At 61.9% G+C, this 25295-nt stretch overlaps 2 protein-coding genes across 6 annotated transcripts; both read right to left on the reverse strand.

Moving 5' to 3' along the window:
- Nucleotides 1–925: 925 nt before the first annotated feature.
- PUF60 (poly(U) binding splicing factor 60) lies at nt 926–13322 on the reverse strand. Of its 5 annotated transcripts, none has more exons than XM_068526144.1 (12): nt 13210–13322; nt 8683–8781; nt 6345–6440; nt 6141–6230; nt 5185–5235; nt 2989–3150; nt 2824–2916; nt 2462–2675; nt 2193–2383; nt 1928–2063; nt 1497–1732; nt 926–1352 (listed from the first exon to the last, which is right to left on the reverse strand). In XM_068526144.1, the coding sequence occupies exons 1-12, from the start codon at nt 13231–13233 to the stop codon at nt 1053–1055; spliced, it is 1692 nt and encodes a 563-aa protein (XP_068382245.1). In that variant the 5' UTR covers nt 13234–13322; the 3' UTR covers nt 926–1052. The 5 variants fall into 5 exon arrangements, with proteins under 5 accessions (XP_068382245.1, XP_068382249.1, XP_068382246.1 ...); XM_068526148.1 differs by lacking the exon at nt 13210–13322 and adding an exon at nt 12743–12810; XM_068526145.1 differs by lacking the exon at nt 5185–5235 and having other exon boundaries at nt 13210–13321.
- Nucleotides 13323–18531: 5209 nt separating this feature from the next.
- Nucleotides 18532–24373, reverse strand: NRBP2 (nuclear receptor binding protein 2). The gene is made up of 18 exons (XM_068526173.1): nt 23921–24373; nt 23329–23451; nt 23162–23263; nt 22975–23064; nt 22760–22800; nt 22571–22665; nt 22418–22441; nt 22262–22345; nt 22136–22191; nt 21945–22040; nt 20743–20875; nt 20524–20626; nt 20363–20413; nt 20145–20280; nt 19150–19203; nt 18997–19060; nt 18848–18903; nt 18532–18757 (listed from the first exon to the last, which is right to left on the reverse strand). The coding sequence occupies exons 1-18, from the start codon at nt 24047–24049 to the stop codon at nt 18689–18691; spliced, it is 1506 nt and encodes a 501-aa protein (XP_068382274.1). The 5' UTR covers nt 24050–24373; the 3' UTR covers nt 18532–18688.
- Between the last annotated feature and the right edge of the window lie 922 nt (nt 24374–25295).

A 25295-nucleotide genomic window follows, 5' to 3' on the forward strand; every position in this document is an offset into this window, starting at 1 on the left:
GGCGGCGGCGGCGGCGGCGGCGGCGCTGGGCCCGGCCCGCGCTCGGAACGCTCGGACCGCGGCGGCCTGGGCGTGGGGGCGCGGCCCGGCCGACGCTCAGACTCTCAGGAGGCGGCGGCAGCCCCGCATCCCGCCCGGCCCACTTGACCCGAGCCGTCCGCTTGCCCGCCGCTGTGCCGCAGCCGGAACCGCCGCCACTACCCGCCGGACTGCCCCGCCGACAACCGCCGGCAGCCGCGCAGCCCGCCGGGAAGCCGAGGCCCGCCCTCGCCGCCCCGAACTGCAACCCCCACAAGGCCTCGCGGCGCCGGTGCCTTCGAAGACTCGTAGCGGCACCACGCACGGTCTGTCGGGAAGCTCGGTTCCCTCCCCCTGGCGCAAGGCATGGTGGGAGCTGAAGTCCGTTCAAGGCCTGAGCTCCCGCACGCCAGCGCCCCAACCGTTCCCGGGACCGAGGCTTCCTGCCGCCCCTCCCGCCCGCCAGGCCCCCTCCCCGGGCTTGGCTTCAAGACCCCACGATCCTGCCCGCCGCCCCTCTCACAGGGACGTGGGCTCCCGGAGGGTAGGGCGCCGGGCCAAGGCGGCGCTCATTTGCCTGACAGACTAAACGTGTCCCGGGACTTCAGGGGCTCTGGGCCAGCCTTCTCGCAGCACTGCCTGCGCAGGTGACAGTGAAGCCCCACAGAGCAGGAAAGCCACCCCCACGTTCCTCCGCGGCCCCACGCGGGCACCAAGTAACCAAGCAGCCCCTGCTGACCCCGGCGAACGCCCTCCTCCCGGCACTCAGGTCTCGGCCGTCAAGGCCCAGTGCCTCCGCCGTCAAGGCCCAGTGCCTCCGCACGGCGCGGGTGCTCGCCCTGAGCCGCGCCCGCGCCCGCGCCCCAACGGGAGCCAATAAGCACAAGACCACTGTCAGACGGGAACGTTCAGGGCCAGCAGCATCTGCACCTTTATCCACAGGCTGGGCGGCTGGGCCCAAGATACCACCGAATCACTCTATAAAACCCAGAGGAAACAAGGAGAAAGTGCAAGTCCAGGGAGTGGGTCTAAGGTCACGCGGAGAGGTCACTGTTATCAAAACGCTCCTGGTCATACACTTCAGCCACCACCTTGCGGCCAGCAAACCAGCGCCCATTGAGGGCCTGGATGGCCTTGTGAGTCTCTGAGGCTACGGAAAACTCCACAAAAATCTTGACAATGATCTCCGCATCCTCCTCCTCGCCCTGCTTCTCCTGGTAGATGATGACACGGTTGACAGCACCAAACTTGCCACACTCCTCGGTCACCTCCCCCTCCAGGTCGTCATCGATGTCCTTGGGGTCCACCATGTTGCGCAGAACCATCACTGTGGACTGTGGGGGGGGACAGCTGAGAGCTGTGGCTGGCTGGCCCGCCCCGCCCCGCCCCAGCCCCGCCCCAGCCCCGCCCCGCCCCAGCCCCGCCCCAGCCCCGCCCCGCCCCAGCCCCGCCCCGCCCCGCCGGTCCCGGCTGCCCACCTCCTGCTTGCGGAGCAGCTTCTGCATCACCATGTGGCGGGCGCTGCTGCCAGAGATGCTCATGTGCTCCTGCTCGCTCAGCATCTCTGGCCGCTCCGACTCGGGAAACAGCTCCTCCTCCTCCTTCTCTTTCTTGGGCTCCAGGAGACCGAGTGTCGGAGGGCTGGCCAGGATGGGGTTCACCACTCCCACAGAGGGGATGGTGACCGGAATGGGAGGCCGGGCCGGGGTCACACCTGCAGCAAACCCACCAGGTCCAGCAGTCACTCCCCCCACCTCCACCATTCCCAGGAAGGAGCACAGCACCGCTGAGCATGGCTGAACTGCCCGGGGCACAGGGGACTAAGGAAGCTCATTAAGGGCAGCTGAAGGCATCAAGCCCAGAGGAGGGGGCAGGGGAAGGAGGGAAACCTCGACCCACCCAGGCTCACCTGTGATAACTCCCGGGGCCTGGGCGGCCATGACAGCCTGGGGTAGCGCCCCCAGGGGCTGGGCCAGAGTCAGGGCAGGGGACACCAGTCCAGGTGTGGCTAGAGTACCCAGTACCGCTGCTCCAGCCACTGCTTCCTGCAACCAAGGCCACTGTGCTTAGTCCCCGGTCTGGCTGCCTCCACTCAAGACCAAAGAGCCAGTCCGCACAGGATCAGGGGGGCCTGGTGCCCACCACCAAACCCACACAATTCCACCAGCCCTTACCTGAGCCGTAATCTTGGCTGTGGCTGCAGCTGCGGCCACAGCAGCAGCAGGCGGGAGGCCTCCAGGTGTGGCAGGTGTAAGCAGGGGCATAGGGGGTGTGACAGCCTTGCCCACCCGCAAGTACTGGCCACCCAGGTCAAAAAGGTTCATGGAAGACACGGCATCCTGGGACGACTGGGCCTTCTCATATTCTGCAGAGCAGGAGCGGCAGTGAGGGCCAGCCACGGTGTCGGGTGGGCTTCACCACCACCCCGCCTCCCCAAGCTCACCAATGAAGCCATAGCCCTTGTGCTTGCCAGTCGTGGGGTCCCGAGCCAGTGTGCAAGATTTGATCTTGCCGAAGGCCTCAAACACACTCTTGATGTCGTCGTCCGAGAGGTCCTGGTGCACAGAAGCCACGTAGATGCGGTTGAAGGCTCGCGCCTCCTCGGCCAGCTGGTCTATGATGGGCTGGGCCTGCCCTATGTTGCTGGGTCTGCCCACCTGGGGGAGAGGCAGGGATGAAGAGTGCCCAGTCAGCCTAGGCCGGGTCGCTGCAGGCTCCTGGAGGGGCTGCTCTGCATCTCGGGGGGACTGAGCACAGAGCACACCCGTGCCACACGCTGACCCCAAGGTCCACCCCCGGCCTCACCTTGATGTTCCTGCCTCCCAGCATCACAGAGTTCATCTGCTCCAAGGCCAGCTGGGCGGCCTCTGGGACCTCGTACTCCACAAATGCAAAGCCCTGGACGCAGGAACACGCTGTTAGGCCTGGAGAGCCCGGGGGTGGGGCAAGGCAGGGCAGATGGAATCTCACCTTGTGCTTCATGGTGACGGAGTCCCAGGACATGTCAATGCTCTTGATGGGTCCAAAGGGGGCAAAGGCCTGGCGAATGGTGTCCTCCCCCAGCTCGTAGTAGATGGAGCCCACGTAGACCCGGCACATGATGGCCAGTGCCCGCTGTCGCTGAGCTGCCATCTGGAGCAGGACACAAGGGGAGAGAGAGCCACTGGCTTGTGAGGGGGTGGTGGGAGGCTAGGCAGCCCATTCCCCTCCTGGTCCACCCACCCGGCTCCGCTTGGGGAGGGCTCCCCACACGGCAGCGTGGTGCAGGCTCAGCCCCTGCAGTCAGGGTGGTGGGGGTCGGCAGGACCCCACCCCCAGGAAGGAAAGGCAGGCCTGGAGGCAGGAAACGGACGCACCCCTGCCCACCCAGGTCCCGGGCAGGCTGACAGCGAAGCTGACAGGTGGTCGCAAGGCAGGGCCGCAAGCCCTCCAGTCTGGGGCCGGGCACCCGGGTGGGCTGAGAGGTCCTCCCAGTGTCCTGGCCGTGCACTCCGACAGAGAGGGAAGGGGGAGCCGCCAGGCTGCAGGGACCCACTGGTGTGGAGGCGAGAGAGGGGACAGAAGACAGGGCAGCTACCGCCCAGAAGAGCCCCCGGGGAGGAGGTGAGGAGCCCAGACGGGGCTCCCCGGAGAGAAGACGACCAGCAGCCGCTCGCGCAGGGCCCCAGGGCCTGAACCCTCACAAAAAAGGGCTGCTACTCCCCGGGAACAGCAAGAGGTGGCAGAGCCGCCGAAAGGAGAAGCCCCTGGGCTCTGCTTGGGCAGACACACCGCCTCCACGCTGGGGCGAGCCTGGCAGTTGTGCCGGGGGACCTCCCCATTCCCTCAAGGAGACAGCTCCCCCCCTGCCACCTCACATATGACATGCCTGGTAGGGAGGGTCCTAGCGCCACACGCCATGGGCCACTGGGAGGAGCTGGGCCCAGGGAGGAGACCACAGGCCCAGGGCAGGCAAAGGAGACGGGGCCCTGGCTCTAGCCCCTCAACAGGGGAGCCCCACACCTTCACGAGGTTCCCCATAACCAGAGGCCAGCTTCTTTTAGATACATCAACTGGCCTAGAACAGGCCGGGCCCCCCGTCCCTCAGAAAGGGGCCTACAAATGAGGTCCACATCTCCCCCAGACTAGAATTCCCCCCCCAAATGGGACTCCCCTCCTCAAACTATGCTCTCAACAAACAGGCCTCAGGCTCCCTGCTGAGACCAAGGACCCCCCCACCAAAAAAGTAGAATTATATCCCCTCTCGCACCAGGCGCCCCAGACATGAAACCAGCTGCCCCTCAGGTCAAAGTTCTCCAAGATAGGAGCACGTCTCCTCTTCAGTGCGGGCTCCCCAACAGCAGGTGTGCCAAGAGCCCTCTCCCTGACCTGTCCCCACAGACAGACGCTTCCTAGAGAGGACACAGCGACTGTCTGGCCCCCGAGCTCAGGACTGCGTCTCCCCTACGAGAGCGGCACGCCCAGGGATGACCCCCAGCGAAGGCCGCGTTTCCCCCTCAGACTCCCCAGAGGGGCCTGGCCTCCTCCTCAGCCTGCCTCTGGGCGATGGAGGGGCTTCTCCTTCCCAGACTCCTGCTGACAGCAGCCAGGGCCACGGCCACCGCCTCTGCCTGCTCCCCGGCCGCGTGGCCTCCGCCCCCTGCTGACAGCCAGGCCCGAGGCCCGGTCCTTGTCCTTCCCTCTCTCATTCGCTTGGGTCCCCCCAGCCCCCCACCCCATCCATCCGTCCTCCCTCCAGGGTTTGATGGGGCCATGAGTTAAGAGCCTTCTCTCCTCGGGGGCCTGACCCCAAGCCAGGAGCCCGAGCAGCCTGGAGACCGGCGGAGCTGGAGGCCCGGCGGTGCACCCCGTGCGTGCAGGCGGCATGGGTACAGGCGGGCCTGGCGTGGGCAGCTACCCTCCTGGCCGGCTGCCCTCCGCAGTTACCTGGCCGTTTAGTTTTAAGGCGGGCCCTCAGAGCAGATGTAGGCCTCCCCACGGGCGGTCCCGGGGTGGGTGCCCCCCACACCACTGGCCCCGCCACGCCTGGCGCTCTGTTGCGCTCGTCCCGAGCTGGCGGGCAGGGCCGGCTATGGGGAGCAAGGTCCCCAGCACGCAGGCCACACTGCCCCCCTCTAGCCCTGACTAAGGACATGAGCCCCGGAAGAAGTGAGCATGTCTATTGACCGATTGCAAAGGTGAGAGAGGATCTCCAAAGCCCATTGTCACTGCTGCCATCTGAAAGACAGTAAAGACAGAGTTCAGTCTGTTGGAGCCGAGCAGTCTCCGCTCTCGTCACACCTCACGCAGACAGCGGCAAGGCCCGGAGTCCCCGCCCTGCCAGGAGGCCCGCCTGCCTTCCCACACTGCCGGCCAAGTGGCCAGCCGCCGGCACCTGCCCAGGGGGGCCTCAGAGCCCCAGGTGCCCCGCCCCGCAGCCTGGCTGGCGGGGCAGAAGGAAGGGGGGGAGGAGGAGAAGGAGGAGGAGGAGGAGGAGGAGGAGGGGGGGGGGAGGGGAGGGGGAGGGGAGGAACGGATGGAGCACAGTGAAGAGCCAGGGTGTCTCCTGGCAGTATGAACATCTGAGGGGGAGGGGGCGGGGGGCAGGGGGCGGGGGGCAGGGGGCGGGGGGGGGGGGCTCGAGGCCCAGGCACCTGTCAGCCTCACCCTGTCCTCTTCCCCAGAGCCAAGGCAGCCTCTGGCCACAGGCCTAGAGCAGGGCCCCGTGGAGGCGTCCCCAGCCTGTCCTCTCAGTCCTGGGCCCCAAGCCGAGGACTGAACTCCCTGCAGGGCGCCCTGACTGCTCTCATCCGAGGCCATGGGGGCGGGGAGGAACATTCCTAGGGGCTGCAACACCAGCCACGCCGCCTGGGGGCACACGGGCTCAGGGCCACAGTCTGAAGTCCAAGAAGAGGAGCCGATTCGGGAAGGGCGGCAGGGCGCAGAGGAGGGTTGGGGGGGGGTGGGCAGTGGGCTCTCAACAGGTGGGTCAGGCTGGGCCACTCGTGCCTCAGGGAGGAACCTGGGTGTCCCAAGGAGTCCTTGAGAAACCGAGCAGCACGCCACCCTGCGGGGACAGCCGCAGGTACGAGAGGAGGAAGAGAAGGCAGAGGCGGCGGCGGGGGGGGTGGGGGGCAGCTCACCTGCAGGTTGGTGAGCTGCTGCTGCTGGTGGGCGATGGTCTGCTTCACCAGCACGCTCTTGATGCTCTGCTCCATGGCGTACTTCTTGGCCTGTGGGAGAAGGTGCTGAGGAGCACGGGGGCGCCCGGCCCGCGGGGAGACGGGCCTTCCCCCGCCCAGCGGCTTCCCCTGCCGCAGCGCCCGGGGAAGGACGCACACGCTCACCTTCTGGAGGGCCTCTTGCTGCTCAGGCGTCAGGGGAGGCAGTCCCAGCTTTGCGGCTGTGCTCTGCCCATTCTCCATCTTGATGGAGTCCGTCCCCTGGTGATGGGGAGCAGGGAAATCATTAAGAACGAGTTCAAGACCTCCCTCACACGGCCCCAGGAGCCCACCCCACCTTCTGCCCCGACAACCGCACGTGGCCTGCAGCTCAGCCCGCTCCCAGGGGCAGACAGGTCCTCACAGAGACTGTCTCCCGCCTGGCCTGGACGTGGGTCTGCCCACCTGACATCCCTATGCCTGTCCCAGGCCGGTCTCCTCCAGGACCCACCGGGAGGACACACACCGAGGCAGACAGACACCTTGGGGGCCCTTGGGTAACCCAGAGCAGCTGCAGGACCCAGGTGTGCAGGAGTCACCAAGACAGGTAGCAAGTAGTAAGAAGGGCCCAGCCCTCATGGCAAGCCTGACCCCAGAACCCCCGTCCCATGCTGCACAAGAGAGCCGGCCTCAGCTGTCCTCTAAGACAAGGGGAGGGGCCAGGGCTCTCTGGAGGTCCTGGGACTCCTCGCTCCCAGACTGCCTGGCACCCACACTTTCTCATGGCCCCAGACTCGGCTTCCCTGCTCGGGACGAGATCCAGGGGCCACTCAAAGAGCAAGTATGGGCAAGGGCTCCCTCCCAGCACAGCTCCAGGCGGTAACCCATCCCTGCACGCTGTGCACACTGCCCGGAGAGCCCGGAGTTGTTCTCCCAGGCCACCGCAGCCCCGAGGAGGGCTCCAACCCGCCTCCACCAAACTCCTCCCTGGGCTGTGCATAGCACCCTGGTAAGAGAAGCCAGGAGCAGGCCAGCCACAGGGGGACAGAAGCGGACACCCACCAGCACCCTAGGCGAGCACAGGGACGAGGAGACGCTTTGGTGGCGGTGGCGGTGTCCCAGCCTGCTGCAGACCACAGTGGATGCTACTACGATTGTTTACATGCCCTCTATCAAAACTCATTTCTAAGCTGTTTGCAGGGGGAAGAAAACAGTTGTGTAAGCTGGAAGAGAAGCACGGCCACCAGACCCAGAAGAGCATGTGTGTCGGGAGTTAGAACACACCTGCCTATCCACCAGTTGCTGGGTGGCCAGCAACCGCTCCAGAGGGGGTATTCTGCAGCCCCCAGCATGAAGCCTCGGGAGGGACAGCAGAGAAGAGAGGCAGGTCGCCAGCACAGGAGTGACGAACAAGGACAGAGGTACAAAGGGGGCAGGAAGGGGCTGGATGACCCAAACCCCAAGAACCACCACCCTGACCAGCTGGAATGCGGGGTTTCCAGCACAGGGTCAAAGGGCAGGAAGCCCTGGAAGCCCCTCCCCTGGCGACCGAGTCTGGCCCCTGCGAGGCTGTCCTCCTTCTCGCTGGCTCCAAGCCCAGTTCTCCATAGTGGGAGAGAGGCCCGAGAGCCTGGGGCTATGACTCCAGAGCAGGCTGTCACCATGGTAACCAATGCTACCCCCTTTCAGCCCCTTAGAAACTTTTCAATCTCCTCTTTGTCTTGATAAACAAAAAGCCCTTCTCCTACCAACCAATGGCTGGCTAGACAGCCAGCCAGGGTCGGGGAGGGCTGGCTAGAGGGGCCCACCAGCTTCAGTCCCCGTAACTTCCTAGGGTCCAGGCTGCGTGCCATGGCCCTCCCCCGAGCGTGCTGGGGGCCCAGCCGAACAGCCCCTCAACCCTCCGGACGCAGGCGCTGCCGTGGAGAAGCGTGAAGAAACTTCTTACCCGGCTCCCCCTCCCACACTCCCACCGGCTCGGCGACCAGAACTGGCCAGATCTCCCACGCCTACCCTGAAGCCCTGCCCGAGGCCCCCAGACTTGTACTTTGACTTACACATGGTTCTGCTTTCACGTTTTACTTAAATCAGAGATCTCAAGTGAAACTCTGTATCTCTGGCTCTTAAGAATACTCTGCACATTCTGGAACAACACGTTTGCCCTTCTGTATGACCCCGACGGTGAAGGGCTCCCACCAGCTGAGGTTCACACCCCACCTGACCACAGCCACCATCTGCCTGGTGTCTGAAGACACATGAGGCTTCAACCCACCACAGAAGCAGGGAGGACGCCAAGTAGAGGCAGGGAGGAGGAGGCTAGAGCCAGGCTGGAGGCTGGGTGGCTGGAGGCTGGGTGGCGAGAGGGCAGGACAGGCATCTCTGCCCAGAAGGCAGAGAAGAGTCCCTCGGGCTCCTCCCGCCCCACCCCCTGCCAGGTCTCTCTGGGCCCAGGGACGAGAAGGCAGGCAGGCGGGCGGGCGGGCGGGCAGGCGGGCCTGAGGGCGAGGATGCTTAAGGTCAGTACCTGTGAAGGTTTCCATTTGTCTCCCGCTGCCACCACTGCCGCCGCCGCCGCCGCCGCCGCCGCCGGCTCGGACCCCCCTCCTTGCTGGCCATTGACCTGCTGCAGGCAGGAAGGAGACGATGTGACGGACATTCACAAGACCCAGCCACCCAGGCCCTCTCTCGTCTTTCCTGGTTAAGAGCTGAGCTCCGCACGGACCAGGAAGGGAGGCCGGCAGGGGCCCAGGAAGGAGCCAGCTGTGACATGGCCCCTGAACACTCCTGACACTGCCTCACTGCACCTCACCCTGCCCACTCCTCCAGCACACCTGCAGCTGCCCAGAGCCCAGCACAAGGGGCTGGCCTGGCAGAAACCAGAGCAGAATCTGGGGCAGCCCCGAGCTGGCAACGAGTCCCCAGAAAGAGACACGGTAGAGAGCTGAGCTGTGCTCCTGCCCCAGGCCAACAAAAGGCAGGAGTGGGTCGAGAGCTGCCCTCTGGCCACACAGCTGAGGTCCTAAAGATCACTTCCTTTCCTACTGGCAGGCTGGGCCAGGCCGCGCAGGACAAGACGACAAGGAGCACAGATGGCCGTCTCCCTCCTGAGGCAAACAGAGGCACCTCTTTAGCACCCTGTACACATGCCTGGGCCAGCCCACAGCTCAGCACCAGCCCCAATGCCTTCAACAGTCTCTGGCCAAGCCCATGGGGCAGGTCCCAGGCCCCTCCTGAAGACAGCTCTGAGGAGGGCTGCCCTCTGAGTGGCAGGGCCGGGCAGGGGGTCTGCATGTGTAAGTGTACGCCTCCCTCCCCCAGCAAACTGTCCACGGCTGTCTAACTCAGGGCAGATGAGAGCTTGGTCACGCCTAGAGGGGCCGAGAAGCACTGCCGTGCAGAGCCAGCCCAATGGAAGGAGAAGCTCCCGACCAGGCTTAGAAGGGCGGCAGGCCAAGGGCAGAAGGTGGGCAACGTCACAGGGGTGAGGGTCTTAGTGGAAGGGCCCTGAGACTTCCCCACCTTCTCAGATGCCGCACAGCAGGAACCCGCTCCCAGATCAAGGACGAGACCCACAGATATCTTGAACACAGGCGACAGCCATGCCCACCCTCGAGGGTCCGTGCACAAACAAAGCCAAAGGCTGGGCCGACCTGGCCAGAGCATGTCTCAGGAGTTCCAGCCTCAAAGGAGAGACAGCAGCACAAACCTGACTGCACTAGAGACGTGGCCAGTGGGCACAGAAGCTGTGGCCGACCCAGCCCTGCTGCCTCCCTGGAACCCCTCTGAACTCGGCACCACTGCTGCTTAGAAACTGTGCCCCAGAGAGAGACAAAGGAAAGGGGGGACCTGCTGACACAGGCCCCACCCAGTGGGTACATGGCATCTGGGGACAGGGTTAGAGTCTGGCTTTGCCCCAAGTTCCCTGGCAGCCCCCAGAACACACCCAGAGCAGAGGCTGCCTCTTAAGACCCACAGCAAGAGATAACTTAGGTCTGGGGATACAATCCAACCTTTAGACCCCTGTGAGCAGAGTCAACTTGAGGGCACACTTATAAACCACTCCCCCAAATTACTGTAATAGCCAACACAGGAACCAGGACAGGGCTGAGATCAGAGCACAGCTCAGAAGAGACTTCCCAGGAAAATTCAGTTCACCAGGAACTCTAGGAAGCACATCCTACCCCATTCATGGCAGAAACAAAGTTTCCAGTCCCACGGAGCCTAGGGGTCTGTTCTAAGCAGATGCTAAAAGAGCTTAAAGGAAACTGTCATTTATCATTACAGCCAGTCCCATGCTGTCATCCTCTGGCAATGAATGCAGCACGCCCTGCGCTCACAAAGCCCCCCACCCCGCCCCCACCAGGCAGCAGTGCCCTGAGGGGTGCGAATCCCCCTCTGGCAGGTGTGTGTGTATGGTGGGGTGGGGTGCAGTGCTGCCCCATGATTCTGGGACCCAAACCCCAGCACTGCCAGTGATCAACAGCCCAGGGCAAAAGGATTATTTCCACTAGAAAAAAAAAAAGTTACATAATTACTTAACATCTCCAGGCTTCAGGCTCTTCAGGCCTGTCTCCTGGGGCTGGCAGGAAGATTCAGTGAGTGGTTCCATATAAAGTACTTAAGGCAATCCATCTGCACATGGCAAGCAATCCATAGGTTTCAATGACCATTAGTATTATTACAACATCCAGAGCCAAGTCACCACAGCAGGGCCACTGCAGGACACTGCCTTCCTTCCGCTCAGTCCCCTTCACATGGTGCCATGCTGTCCACTGCATGGCCAGGCTCTGTGCAGGGCACTGCAGATGCAGCAAAACAAGACAAGAGACATACCAACCAGCACCTACGTGAGATTATTTCTGCAGTTAACAAGTGCTAAGAAGAACACCAAGCACAGGGCGGGAAGAGAGGGGCCATAAGGCACACTGGGCCGTAGCTTCCAGGGAAAAGGCCTCTCTGTGAACTGACATGCAGGCTGGGACCCACAGAAGGAGAAAAAAAGCAACTGTGCCCCGGGGAGGGGAGAGGGTCCCAGCGCTCCTGCCAGATGGAACCCAAGGATGATGGTCCCAAGTGGGAGTGAGTCCGAGTGTCAGAGGAAGGGGCTATGGCCCGTTTCTGCAGCCACCAGGTGGAAGGCACTCCCAAGTCAGAAGAGGCACTGCTGTATCTTCCTGGGTCCTTCCCCACGAGATCACTGTGCCACTCCACTCCACCTCCCACAAGAGCTGAAGCCACAGCTTAGGACAGCAAACCAGCACTGCTCAGCATGCATGGACCAGAAGACAGAGACCAAGCTCTCAATATGCCCCAAAAGGACTGCAGGGAAACAGATAACCCTTCTAGAAACCTATCCATTCAAAAGGTAGGAAGAGGAAGGTGTTGGACCACAAGCTGGACTTCACTCCCACAAGCTGATGAGGTAAGCCTGGGCCTTTACGGTTTACATACACCTATTAACATACATATATTAACCTCTTGAAAGGAGTCAAACGGCCAGTGAAGACCCTTATCGAAAACCTCAGCTTACAGGGTTTAGACTCAGTGCCCCCACCCACCTCTACTATGACACCACCTGTGTCTGGCCCTGTGCCACAGCAGAGCTGAGTCCCCCTGAGCAAGGCTGGGGCATGGTGTTGACGCAGGTCTGTGGACGCTTGGGGACATGACTCTCACTGGCCTCTCCTGCTCCTACACCTTCCCAGGAGTTTTGGTGGCCTCCAAGCCTCCACCTTCACCTCTTTTCTCTCTAACGTCCCTCTCACAAAAGTAGTTGCTCTCATGGCTTCAACAGGAAGCAGGACATGGCAGAAAGAGGACAGTGAAGCTAGCTAGGCCTGAGAATCACACACTGGGCCCCCCTCATAGCCTGGGGCCTCTCTCTCACTAGGGGTCAGTTTCTTCCCCAGTGCGACAGGTTCGGTCCCCTCTCTGGGCATCAGCCCCCAGCTGAGAGCATGGCCAAGGCAGTCTAAGTACACCCCCTGACCCTCAGACATCTCCCCTATCAGTCCAGCCTCCATCTACCTGCAAAAGCTGCCTTCTTAGACAAACCTCACCACATCAGTCTGAGTACAGGTCGGGGGAGAGTGGCAGGTAAAGAAAGGGATGCGCCGTGTGAAGGGTCCCGGAGGGGAGTCAGTCGCACACGCCTGGGAGGAAGAAGAGTGAAGGGAGACTTCACCACGGAAGTGCTGTGTGAGGAGGAGTTGTCCATCTATGCTAACTGCTCCACGTGGCTGACGGAGGCGAGCACTAAGCAGGGCAGGAGGGGTTCCTTCCTTTAGGTGCCCGCACCCCCCTAGCACTTCAGGCACCCTGGGTGGGTACTGGTCTCCAGTGCCCACCAGACCCCGGAAAAGGGCAAGACTGTCTCTGGTTCCCCACTGTTCCCCCAAGTCCTCGCACAGCGCTTGGGACAATGTGATTGCTCAGGAAACATGCAATGAGAGACCCCGTCTTCCCTTCCTGAGTGGGGATAGCAGGACGGAGTCCCTGTTGGCTGGAAACCTCTTCCCCGCTGAGCATCAGCGGAGAGCAAATTCACAGCTGTGTACGCAAGAAGCCAAGGCCTCCCTCCTCACCGGGCCCGATCGCTTCCTACAGGCCCCCGCACGCCCAGCGGCCCCTTTCACACTAGCGGGAGAAGAAACGCCACGGTTCCCAGGAGCCCCGCCTTCAAGTCGGGGACACAGGCGCACCCCATCGACAGAAAGGGATGACCGCCACCGGGGCCCGACCGGCCTCACCGCGAAGGGACCCGGCTCGGCGCGCGGCACGGCCCCCAGCTGCGCCCCGGGTCCCCACCGCGCCAGGGCCTACCGCGCCGACCGCCGGAAGCTGCAATCTGCGGGCCGGAAGCTGCGGCCGCAGGCCGGCCCCCGCCTCGCGCCCGCCCCGCCCCCGCCTCGCGCGACCAAAGGACGCGGGAGCTCGCGCGGGGCCCCGGAGCGACCGCCACATCCCCGGGGGACCCTCGGCGCCCTGGCCGGGCCGACAACCCGCTCTCGCCATCTGAGCGGCGGCCCGCGGTCACGGGGTGCTCACTTACTAGAGCTATGGTCGCCGTCGCCATCTTGCGCCCGTCGCGGCCGCCGCGCGCGCGCGCCGCACGCTTCGGCTCCTTCCGCGGTCTCGCGCGATCTGGGTGCCGGCGGAGGAACTCTCAAGAGGACGGAACTCTCGCGATTAAGACCCTTTCCCCGGGCGACGTGGAAGGAAAAAGGAGTGCGCTTCCGGTGAGGGGAGAAACAGTTAACGCTCCGGGAGGGGCGGACAGAAGGGGCGGGGCCGGGGGCGTGTTGGGGGCGCGCGCGCTGCCGCCCGGCCTCTGCTCGCCGCCAGCCCCGCCCTCCGCCGGCCTCTGTGCGTCCCAGTCCACCGCTCGCTTCGTCCTTTGCCGCCCTCCGGCCTCTGGTCGGTTTTCTGCCTGCTTTGCAGGAAAACCCGAGGCAGGGCACAGACGGCCCGATCCTCTCCAGGGCTGCGGTTGAAAGCAGTGACAAAGAATCGCTGTATTTCGGACTCAGATTTCGAGATGCATCTTTGCGTCATAACATCTCTGAATGCGCCTACCAATGCATGGTGTGCTGTCACCTAATGGCCGCATTTTCTCTTTCCTACTGACCCATGAAACACTGCATCTTTTGCGCTGATGGCGTCGTAGAGTCACTGACATACAGTCGGTAGAACTGCAACCCAAGAGACAGGCTTCTGAACCAATCCCGTGGGCAGGGTATGCACTCAGAGTCCCCTTAGTTCTGAACTGTTTCTTAAAGGCTCCTGGTGTCCATCCCTGGTGCTGAACTACCCTGGACGCTTGCTGCATGCCCACCCGGTCCCAAGACCCTCACTCAGTGAGGCTCAGGCCCTGAGGTTGTCAGCTTAGCAACTTCAGCCTGCCTGAGGCAGCAAGGTGTCTTCCCCAACTAGGCAGGTCTCTTCTCCATCCTGGGAGAGTTTGACATGAAATACAGACACCCCTGGTTAAACCCAACAATATTTGCCTCATTTCCCTTCCCTCTAAAATGATAGGAAAAGGATTTTATAAAGGAAGCAACCCATGAAGACAAAGGAGTGGAATGTTGTGGAGCTGAAGAAAGGTGGACAGCGGCAGCTGCTTTCGCATCTTGGAGGTCGGGGTCCAGGAGATCGTTCACGCAAGTGCAACTGTGAAAAGGAAGAGAGACTCCAGGGCTCAGCCCCTACCGGCTGCGGCTGGGAGGTGAGCTCCAGCAGAGGCGCTCTCCGTTGGGTTGGCCGTCGGGGGCAGGGTCCTGTTCTGAAAGTGGGGGAATACGTGAGATTCCCGCCTTTCTGCCACCTCCACCCCTGGCTCCGAGTCCGGCCCCAAGCATGTGGCACCCACAATCCTCAGAGAGAAGAGCTCATCTCTGCACTAGCTCCCAACACAGAAGAAAAGCCTGGCAGTTGGGAGGTGGTCAGGAGAATGGCCTGGCTCGATCCTTGATCTCAAAGCTCACCAGGCAATAAGCCCCAGCCACTAAGATTAAATGCAACTGGGCAACCCAGGATCACCAGACAGCTGAGGGAGAGGAAAAAACAAAAAAGCAAAAGGAAAAGGGACTCAGAAGGAACACAGCCAATAAAGCGAGCAGAAGAAGGAGGAAAAAAGCAAAGCTAAAACCGTATCCTCAGGGAGATTAGAGAGGCTGTTGCATCCGAAAACATGAACAAGAGGCCATAAAGAAAGAACATTCAGCAAACGAGAAAGAGCACTTATAAATGAAAAGCGTGAGAGGAAAACGAACAGTTAAACAGAAAGGTTGAAAGATAAAGCTGTAATTTTCCAGAATGTATGACAACAACAAAACCATATAGCTAGAGAGCAGACAATGGAGTCACTGTCACACTTGTCAGCGCTCCCCAGTGCTAGAGCTGGCCGGGCGCCTTAGAGGCCTCCATAACAGAGGGGGTGGATAAAGGGGTGGATGGGCTGGGGCTTGCCACCACCACTGTGGGGGGCAAAAGCACCACCCCCTGGTGGCAGCTTCCCCTGTGAAAATCTGGCATTGCTGCGTTCAGAGTGCTTGTGTGCTGGGCACTGTTCTCGTTACTTTTCACAGTTAACTTGTGCGATCTCACAACCACCCCATGAAGTGGGGACCATTATTATCCCCATCTTTACAGGTGAGAAAGTGGAGTCACAGACCACTGTCACACAGCAGGAAGCAGCAGAATGGCTCCAGAGCCTATGCCCTTAACCAGCACATATTGCACCTGTCAAAAAATAAGTCCAACATCTAAGTAAGCATTCCAGAAAAGGAGAGGGGAGAAATCACCAGAAAAGCAAAGAAAATTTCCTAGAACTGAAGGGTTGGGATCTCTGGACAATAGATGAAAGAGGTCATAAACAACAAGGTCCAGGGACTTCCCTGGTGGCACAGTGGGTAAGGCTCTGTGCTCCCAATGCAGGGGGCCCGGGCTCAATCCCTGGTCAGGGAGCTAGAGCCTGCATGCATGCTGCAACTAAGAGTTCGCATGCCACAAGTAAGGAGCCCTCGAGCTGCAGCTAACACCTGGCGCAACCAAATAAATAACTGAATATTTAAAAAACAAAACAACAAGGTCCTACTGTATAGCACAGAGAACTATATTCAATATACTATGATAAACCATAATGGAAATTGCTGTACAGCAGTAATTAACACAACATTGTAAATCAACTAACTTCAATTAAAAATAACAAAATAAAAGAAAGAGGTCTACATCAGGACACATCGTTGAGAATTTCCAACGCACTTGGGTAAAGAGAAGATCCAGAGAGAGAGAGAAGAAATCACAAAGGGTCAGAACTCAGAAAGGCATGGGAGTTCTTGGGACTGGAAGAAAATGACAGAATACCCTCAAAGTCCTGGCAAGAAGTAATCTTCCACCAGCCCAACACTGTCCCTAGCTGCACGAACAAGCAGATGTGAGAGTAGTGAGGGCAAACAGGAATGACTCCGTGACTCTCCATGCATCCTCGCTCAGGACGTTCCTCCTCAAACAGACGGTGAATGAAGGAAGAAGAAAGCATGGGTTCCAGAGACCAGAGGAGGGAGGTGCTGGTGAAGGCGTAGCCCATGCTGACAGCTGGGTCACAAACCCAAGAACAAGTAGCCTGGGGCAGAGAGTGGGCAGGCTGGGGGCTCCAGGAAAAGATGACACAGCAGCCAGCTCTGCAACAAATCTCAAGACAGAGTAGGTTCACACTTCTGCGGGAGAATCTAGGGAGGAATGAATGAGACACGTAGAAAACTAAGCCCCCCAAAAGGCAATGATTAACTCCAGGGGAAACAAAAAGTTGTGCAAGAAAGCAAATATAATCCTAGGACACCTTGTTCTCTGCTGAGACCTGTGGGAATGAAGCGGTAATACTACCCATCACACGGGGATGATGCTGGGTCAGGGGATTGAGGCCAGTGGTCCCCTTCCCCCCAGAGGACACCAGCAGGTGACATGTGATGTCAAAAACCAATAAAAAGACAGTAAAACCATGCGTTCGATTTTGTGAAACATGCATTTTAAATGCCTGAAGAAACAGCTAAGAGAGTTGAATTTGGAAAGGGTCAGGGTTAGAGACAGTATTTATTATTTATTATTGGCCTAAAAAAAATTCCACTTTTAAAATAATGTGTATATAACTTTGAAAAGATAAAAGTTAAAATGAAAACCTCAACATAGGCATTAAATGAAGCAATGATAGTATTGATCCTTTTGAGTTCAGTTTAATCACTGGTACAATCTGTTATGCATTGGACACTCAAACTGTTTAAGATGACGCAGAATCAGACAGCATCAGCGTTTCCAACTAGATGTGTAAGTTATTTTAGATAGTAATTTTAAATTGAAAGGTGTGAGAACTTGAATAATTTTGTAAAGAGTATTGGAATGTTTAAGATAACTTGAGATTCACCGTATTGGTGCATTTATTTCATTTGATACATCTTGGTAAGGTGTTTTGGTTTAGGGTTTTGGCTAGGGTGATGTGGTAGGTGGGATAATGACACCCACCCCCTGCCCCTTGCAAAGATGTCCGTGTCCCAACCCCCAGAACCTGTGAATATTACTTTACTTGGTGAAAGGTATTTTGCACATGTGATTAGGATGAAGGACCTTGAGATGGGGAGATCATCCTGGATTATCCGGGTGGACCCAACCTAGTCACACGAAGCTTTCCCGGCTGCAGAAAACCAGACACACAGTTCATGAGACAGACTCCCCCCGAAGTTTCTGACTTTGAACACAGAGGACGGGGCCGTGAGCCAATGGAGGTGGCTGCCTCTAGAAGCTGAGAGTGGCCTTCAGTTTACAGCAGGCAAGGAAGTGGGGACCTCGGCCCCATCACTGCGAGGAAATGAATCCGTGCCCTGTGCCCAGCGCCGCGCCTGACACCTGCAGGCCAACAACCTGAAGAAGCAGGAAGTAGATTCTGCCCTAGAACCTCCAGACAGACACGCAGTCTTGTTAACACCTTGATTTTAGTCTGGTGGGATCTGTGCCAGACTTCTGAGCTACAGAACTATCTAAGTGTGCTGGTTTAAGCCACTGAGTTTGTGGTAAACCCTGACAGCAGCAACAGAGAACTAACACAGTGGTGAGCTTTTCTTGTTTGACATTTGAGATGCTTAGAAACCTGAATGTGCTAAATTTATACATGCAGTTTAAAATCTTTAAGAGTGATCAACTACATTTGAAAATGAAGGGAGGTGGTCCAAGTGAACGGAGGCTAGGGTTATGGGGGGTAGGGGTGGAGGAGACAGGGAGCCGGGGCTGGTAGCCTTAGGACCCAGGAAGGCAGCTGCCACAGGAGGAGGTAAGAGAGGTAGCAGGAGGGGTGGTGAGCTTGGGAGGAGCAGGGAGGGTGCCTGACCCTGACCACTCGAGGCCAGGGAACAAGGACAGAAAATAGCCCTTTGGAGGGTCTGCACTGGCCGGGGGGCGGGGTGCGAGAGCCACATGGAGCTGCAGGGCCGTGGCCCTGCCCAGTGCCCAGCACCACGCCTGACACCTGCAGGTGGTTTACCATGGGTTTAAGGCGGCGATTCTGGTTCCTCGTGTGGCTCTGCGGTAGCAACTTGGAATGGAGCACTTCCCAGGGCACACATCTGTCCAGGGCCGACCCCCGCCCCTCAGCCCCCCAGCACTGTGCTGCGTTTCCCTGCAGGGCAGCCCCTCATGACCAGACGGCGTCGGGGGTGGAAATGAAGGGTACGGGAGGGATGCTGAGTTGTGGAAGCTGGCCGATGGGGGGGGATCCTGACCCTAAGGACATGCGGGGCCTAACCAGCCCCCCAGCCCCAGCCCTGGCTCCCTCGCCCCTGACGGGCCTGGCCCCACCACCCTCAGCCCCACCGCAGGGTTGCTGGGAGCTGTGGAAGGGGGAGGGTCCTCACTAGCAGGCACACAGGCCGAGGGGGCCCTGGTCCCCCACCCAGACGCCGGGGCCAATGCCGAGCTTCCCCACGGGAGCCACCAGGTCTGGTTCCCGGGGGCCGGGGAGCTGGAGTGCTGAGGCGGGATCAGGGTCACGGCTGAGCTCCACGGTACTTGAGGAAGGTGCTGTCCAGGAAGGCGGCCAGCTTCGGCCGATCGTCCTGCAGGGCGGGAGGGAGGCATGGGGGATGGTGGGGCGCGGCCCACCCTGCGGCCCTCCCAGGCTGGCCGTACCCGGCTGCGCACCTCACCTCGTGGACAAAGCCATAGTGCACCAGCTCGGCGGCCAGGTCCTGGGCACTGTCGGCTGCGGCAGGGGCGTGGGGACTGGGCGTGAGGCCGCAGCGCCGCCCACCCGTGCCCGCCCCGCGCCCGCCCAGGGTCCCGCCCGGCGGCCTACTTGGGAGCAGGTCGTAGGTGAGCTGCCGGTGCAGCCTGTCCTCCAGCACCAGGAGCAGAGTGAGCTGGGGAGGCGGGAGGGCGAGGTGGGCTCGGGAGTCGGCCCCGCCCCTCCCGCGCTCCCGCGCCTCTGTGGGCGGCGCCCCCCCCTCACATGCCAGCGCGCCTGGTCCTCGCTTCTCTCCAGGTTACACTGCATCTGGATCACCTGGGGGAAGGGGGAGGCCAAGGTCACCCACGAAGGCTGGAACTCAGCAACTGGGCAGCAAAAGCAGATGCTGTGTCGAAGGGGCCCAGACACAAAGGGGTCGTAAAGACCGGAAATGAGGACGGTCTCCAAGGGGAGCCTAGGAAGCACATCTCACTGCTAGGAGCCTGGCGAGTTGAGGGAAACTTCCAGAGTAGACATTGAAGCTGGGTACTGAAGGATGAATAGGAGTTTTCACAGGTGAAGAGAACACCTGAACAAAGAGAGAGCTGTGGGAAGGGGGTGGGGGAGGAGCGAGGTGTGCAGGGATATGACAGCAGAAGCACAGGATGCCAGCAAAACCAGGCCTCAGCGTGCTGGGCGGGGGGGGGTTGGGGGCGTGCGCTGAGGACCCCCAGCTGTGGCTATTAGAACATAAATTCTGGTTGGGAAGCCGGGGAAGGCAGCCAGGCTGGGGGCTTGTGCAGCATCCAAGTGGGGAACAGAGGGGGCCCAGATCAGGGAGGTAACCATGGAGACACACCCAAGGCCAAAGCCAGAGGCTCTGGAGCCCAGTGGGTGTGGACAAGGAAAGGGAGAGGGTGGCCGGGGAGGCCCCTGGCCAGTGGGGAGCCTAGCAGGAGGAGGGGACGGGGGAAATAGGGCCTGGGGGCCTTGGCGGAAACACCAGGTCACAGATGTCAGCAAATCATCAAGCCAAGGAGGTGGGATCCGAGAGGCAGCGTGTATGGGACAGGGGCCTGCAGGGGTCTTCCCCTGTGGAGCCTCTGGGAAAGGGGGTATCCCAGCTTGTACGACTGCCCCCCAAGCCCCACAAAGGGGGTTAGCCAGGACCTGGTCTCTCCTGGCAGCCTGGAGGAGAACCGGGCTGGGGGACTTGAAACCCCTGATAAGGGCACCCGTCTGGGCAGTGGGCAGGCCTGTGGAGGCTAGAGGCTTACCTTTCTGGTCTCTGAGTCAAAGGGTTCTGGCGTCGGGGTCTTGGCCTTTGGGGCTTCCTCGGGGGGTGGGGCCAGCACACGGGGCAGCCCCAGGGGCCGAGCAGCAGCGAAGTTCATCAGTGGGTAGATCCCATTTCTAGGGACACAGTGCGGGGTGGTGGCAGCTGAGGGCTCAGGCCTGACAGCTGCCCACTCCCCAGCCTCACTCCAGCCCTCACCTGACGTCCTCCAGGAACTTGTCAAGCTCCAAGCAGGAGATCTCACAGTACCTAGTATGGGTGTGAAGAGAACATGAGGGCGGCGGTCCTGCGGGGGGGGGCAGGACTGGGGGGGCGTGGCCGGGAGGAGAGGGGAGGCTTCCGGGCTGCAGGCCGCTCACCGCCACTGCAACGGGGGCCGGGGCGGCCGGGGGATCTCTGCCAGGACCGTGTGCGGGTCCGTCGCCTTGGTCTTCTCCTCCACCATGTTCTCAGGCATGAGGTCTGCGGGCCGTGGGAGCACACAGGGCAGTGGGCCCTGAAGCACGAGGTCCTGCGGGGCCTCCTTCTGCATCCCGACCCCAGGCCCTGGCCCACCCCCAGGCCGGCCTGCCCCTCACACTGGTGCTGGATGAAGCAGTGAGCGGCCAGGAGCTTCAGCGAGTGCACCTCAAACAGCACACGGTGGAAGAGGAGGCTGTGAGCGGAGGGCCGGCGGGCAGGGTCCCGGGCCAGGCAGGAGAGGATGAACTCCTGGGGTGTGGAGAGGGGGCTGCAGTCGGTGGAGCCCCTCCACTCTGGCCCCACTGTGTGAGGAGAAGGGGCCCCTGCAGGGTCCAACCCCGTGGGAGCCTTCGTGGAGCAACGTGCACAGAGTAGAGGCAGCCCGTTAGCAGACAAGCCAGGACCTGATTCTTCAAACAGGGCAGTTGTGTCTGCCCTGGGCCCAGAACTGCCCGTGCTCTACTTCCAGCTCCCCTCACAAAAATCGTGGCGGGTTGGCACTGTCGTCCCCAATTCACAGGTGAAGCTGCACTGCTCGGGGAGGACACCAGCCCCCGCCTCGCAGCCCTGGGGCTGGGCAGAGTGCTGAAAGATCAGCGCGGGCCTCGAGGTCAGTGCAGCCCAGCCAGAGCCCGCCTACCTACAGCCTGCCCCTCTTCTGGTTGCCTCAGGTCAGGCCCGATTCCGGAGATGACCTTGAAGTGTCCCTGCCCTGCCCCACATCCATGCCCTCCACTGCCTCTCCGGTCCATCCTGGCTCCACCTCCTCGTCAGTCCTGTCCAGGCCCCGTCACTTCCCTCCCCCATCCCCAGAGGTCATGCGCTGAAGCCAGACAGTCGCCAGACTCTGGCCAGAGAGATTGTGGCTGCAGCTTCCGTCCGTCCGCATGCCCTTTGCCGGCTCCCCACCCACCTTGCCCCCAACACAGGCTAGGACCGCGTCCTTTCTAACTGGTCTCCTGAAGGCTTACAGGCGGGGATGTGGAATCGGGCAGACCTGGATGCAAACATCGGCTCCACCACTCGCTCTAAAGCCTCTCTAAACCTGTTTCTTTATCTATAAAATAGGCATAAAAATTGTGCCCACACGGGAAGTATCTCTCCGGTCTCTCTGTGCTGAGAATGTGCCCTCAGAGCCTTCACGTCTGCAACTCAACATGCACGCCCAGTAAGGCCCTCCTTGCGGGGGTGGTGGGGTGGAGGCTTGCGCAGCGGGCCTGGCCCTGACCTGCTGCACCTCCAGGCCTGCCCAAAGCACCGCACCGGCCCTCCTTGGAACACTGAGAGCCAGCCGGTAGGGGCAGGGCCAGCTGCTTACCCGCATGTTGGGGTCACTCAGAGAATGCCTGGCGCGAGCGATGGCCTCCTCTGTGACTCGGGTGTCCCCGTTGGCCTGGATCTCCAGCACAGCCATCTGGGGGCAGGGCAAGGTCAGGCATGGGGAAGGGACAGTACAGGTGGGATGGGAGGAGTTAGCTGGGAGGGGCCCAGAGACCACGGGGTTAGTACCTCCAGTGCACACATCCCAAAAGAGAAGATGTCCACGGCAGTGCCATCGGCAACCTCTGAAAGGGGAGAGCAGGTCAGGGCAGGTAAGGCGGATGCCGGGGGTGAGGGGGGACCTCCCAGACTCACCTCCATACTCTGGCGGGAAGAAGTGCAGGTTCCGAGGTTCCTCCCGCTCAGCACGGATGGGGCTTCGAAGATCGTCTGGGAGCGCTATGGCGAGAGCGCGGGATGAGCAGACCGGACCTCTCTCCCACGCTCCGTCCCCCCAGGGTCCCCACTCACCATTGGAGAAGATCCGGTGCCACACTGAGCCGGTCACCGCGGGGAGAAAGAGCAGGCGTCAGCGTGATGGGGCACTGGGCGTCGTCCACCCCCGGCCCAGACAGGTCCCCCAGCCCCGCCCCCCGCCCCTGCCCAGCCCCGCTCCGCCAGCACCAGAGCCGATCTTGATGAGGCCGTTGTGCTGTATGAAGATGGTGTCGCTGGTCAGGTTCCCGTGGATGATGGGGGGACTGCAGGCGTGCAGAAAGCTGGGGAGGAGGAGAGAGCAGGCGGAGCTGGGTCAGGGGTGCCGGGGAGGTGGGGGCGCCGAGGGCAGGTGCTCGGGCAAGCCCAGGCCCTCACCTGAGCGCGGACAGGATCTGCGTGCACCAGCGCTTCCAGGCCTGGCGGCGGACGGACTCCGTGGGATGAGCGCAGGAAAGGCAGCTGGGCCCGAGGTGCCCCGGCCCAGCCCCGCTCCTGTGCCCAGGGCCGCCCAGCACCCCCTCACCACCTCTGTCCCCAGTGCACCCCGACCCCACCCTGTCCCTGACGCTGACCCAGCCCACTCCCTGTACCCTGGCATTCATGGCCTTGTGGTTCTTCTTGGTCTTTTTGAGGAACTGCTTGAGGCTGCCCGATGACACGTACTCTGTGATGAAGATGACCTGCGAGGCGGCAGGCTCACGGGCTCCACCAACGGTGGGTGCCCACAGCCGCCCCACCCACTGGCGGCCCCCTCCCCGTGGTGTGCCCAGGGCTCACCCGTGCTCGGGCCTCCGAGGCGTCCAGCCAGTACTTGTGCAGCTTGACAATGTTGGGGTGGTCCACCAGCACCAGCTGCTCAAACATGATCTGGATCTTCTCCTGGGAAGGGGGGGCGGTCACCAGGCTGGGGAGGGGTGGGCGGGGTGGGGGGCAGCAGGCCTTACCTCGTGGGCCGAAAAGGCCTTCCTGTCAGCGAAGTGCAGCTCGTTCCACACCACCTCCACCCCCTCCTCCGTGTCCATGGCCAGGAAGGTGCTCTGGACGCCGGGCATGTTCCCCTGGTTCACCTGGTGGGGGGGGCACGAGTGAGCTGGTGCGTGGGGGAGAGGAAGAGGGTGCGGGCTAGGTCTCCGCTCACCTCCTTTCCAGCAGCCCGAGCATGTGAGGCAGGCGCTGGCCTGCTCTGGGGGGAAGCTGGGCACCCAGGAGCAGAGGCTTGGTATCCTGGGCTGGGCTGAGGGGATCTGGGGCATGCTCCGGGTGTTTTTGAGGCTGGTCCCCAGAGGACTAACAGCTAGTCCCAGAGGCATGGGGAGGTGGTCTCGGGAGGAGACTTAGGGAATCGGGGGTTCCTCACCAGGGCGTGGGCGCCAGGCTAAAGGAGTGCAAGGGCCCGTCAAGAAGGGGGCCGCCTGCGCGACGCTTCGGAGAGGTTTCCGGCTTTCTGGCTCCCCGAGAGTCCGCACGGCCCCGCGTGGTCTCAAGGGCCCCTCCGCCGGAGGTGGGTGGCGACCCGCCCCTCCCCGCTGTGCCCACCTGCTCCCGCCGCTTCTGCCAGCGGCCGCACGGGCTCTCTTCCAGGATGTCGCTCTCGTCCTCACTCTCGTCCTCCCGCTCCCGCTCCCGCTCCCGGCCCCGCTTCGGCACCGGCTCCGGGGCCGCCATGGCTCGGCGGGTCCAGGCCACCGCCCTCCGCGCTATCCGCCGCCCAGCGCCGCCGCCGCCGCTCCCCTCCCGTCCTGGCCCCGCGCCCAGACGCCCAGCTGGGAGCGGAGCCGCCGCCGCCACCACCTCGAGCCCCTACTCGGGCTCCGGGAACTGGGAGGCGCGGGCGCGCGGCCAGCCGGGGGGGGTGGAGCCCGCCTGCCCCGCCGGAGCCGCCTCCCCTGGCCGGAGCCCGAGCGGAGATTCCCCGTAGAAGGTAGAGACTTTGCGGCGCCCGGCGGAGACCCCACCTGTCCCCCGCCCAGGGGCCCACCGCGTGGAGCCCCACCCCGGCCGAGGCCCCGCCCACGATCCCCGCCCACACCCACGAAGGCCCCGCCTCGCGGACCCCGCCCCGTCAGAGGCCCCGCCCTCCCCGCCCAGGGCCCCGCCCAGAGGCCCCGCCCCTCCCGAGGCCCCCTCCCGGCGGAGCTGCCTGGTCCCAGCCAGGCTCCTCCCGGGACTCGCTGCTCTCGGCTGCCCCGGCACCAGCTTGAGGCGAGCGGCCCGGGCGCAGGGGTTTGCGTGGCGGCCCGGAGCCGGGTCCGTCGGGGCCTCCCCGGGCGCGCAGAGGCCTGCGCCGACCGGCCCTGCCCAGCCCTGGGAGCCGCTGGTACTTCCTGCACCGATTCCCCACCACACTCCTGCCACACACATCCTGAAACCCGGCCCAGTCCCCGGGCGCCCGCGTTGGGGTGAACCCAGCGTGGAGCGGGCCGCGCGCAGCCCGCTCGGCCCGGGGATCACCGCGAGGGTCTGGGGGAAGGCCAGGGATGGGCGTCGGGGAGGCCAGCTCTCCCGGCACGTCCCCCCTCCCCTAAGGAACACGTGGGAGGGTCCCCGAAGGAGACAAAAATACGCAAGCAGGTGGACTTTAATTAGTGACCACAGACCTCCCACTGGCCTGCAATTCGGTGTTTCCCCTTCACGTCCACACACCCACCTTCCCACATTCCGGGATGGCCTTCTCTCCGCTTTCTGCTGATGGCTCTTCAGGAACAGTGGAGCCATCAGAAGGGAGCCCCGACCCCAGAGGCCCCCCACACTCTCCAGCCATGTCAACAGGGGATGTGCTTTAGAATTCTTGTCTAAAACCCCCTTTATCCCAAACCCCCACTACCTTTCAATAGTCTCCTCCCGCTCACACCTGCTGAGCCCTCACCCTCCCTTCACTATGTCTTTCTGGAGAGAAAAGTAGTGGACACGT

Source organism: Eschrichtius robustus, chromosome 17, assembly GCF_028021215.1.
Source record: "Eschrichtius robustus isolate mEscRob2 chromosome 17, mEscRob2.pri, whole genome shotgun sequence".
NCBI lineage: Eukaryota > Metazoa > Chordata > Mammalia > Artiodactyla > Eschrichtiidae > Eschrichtius > Eschrichtius robustus.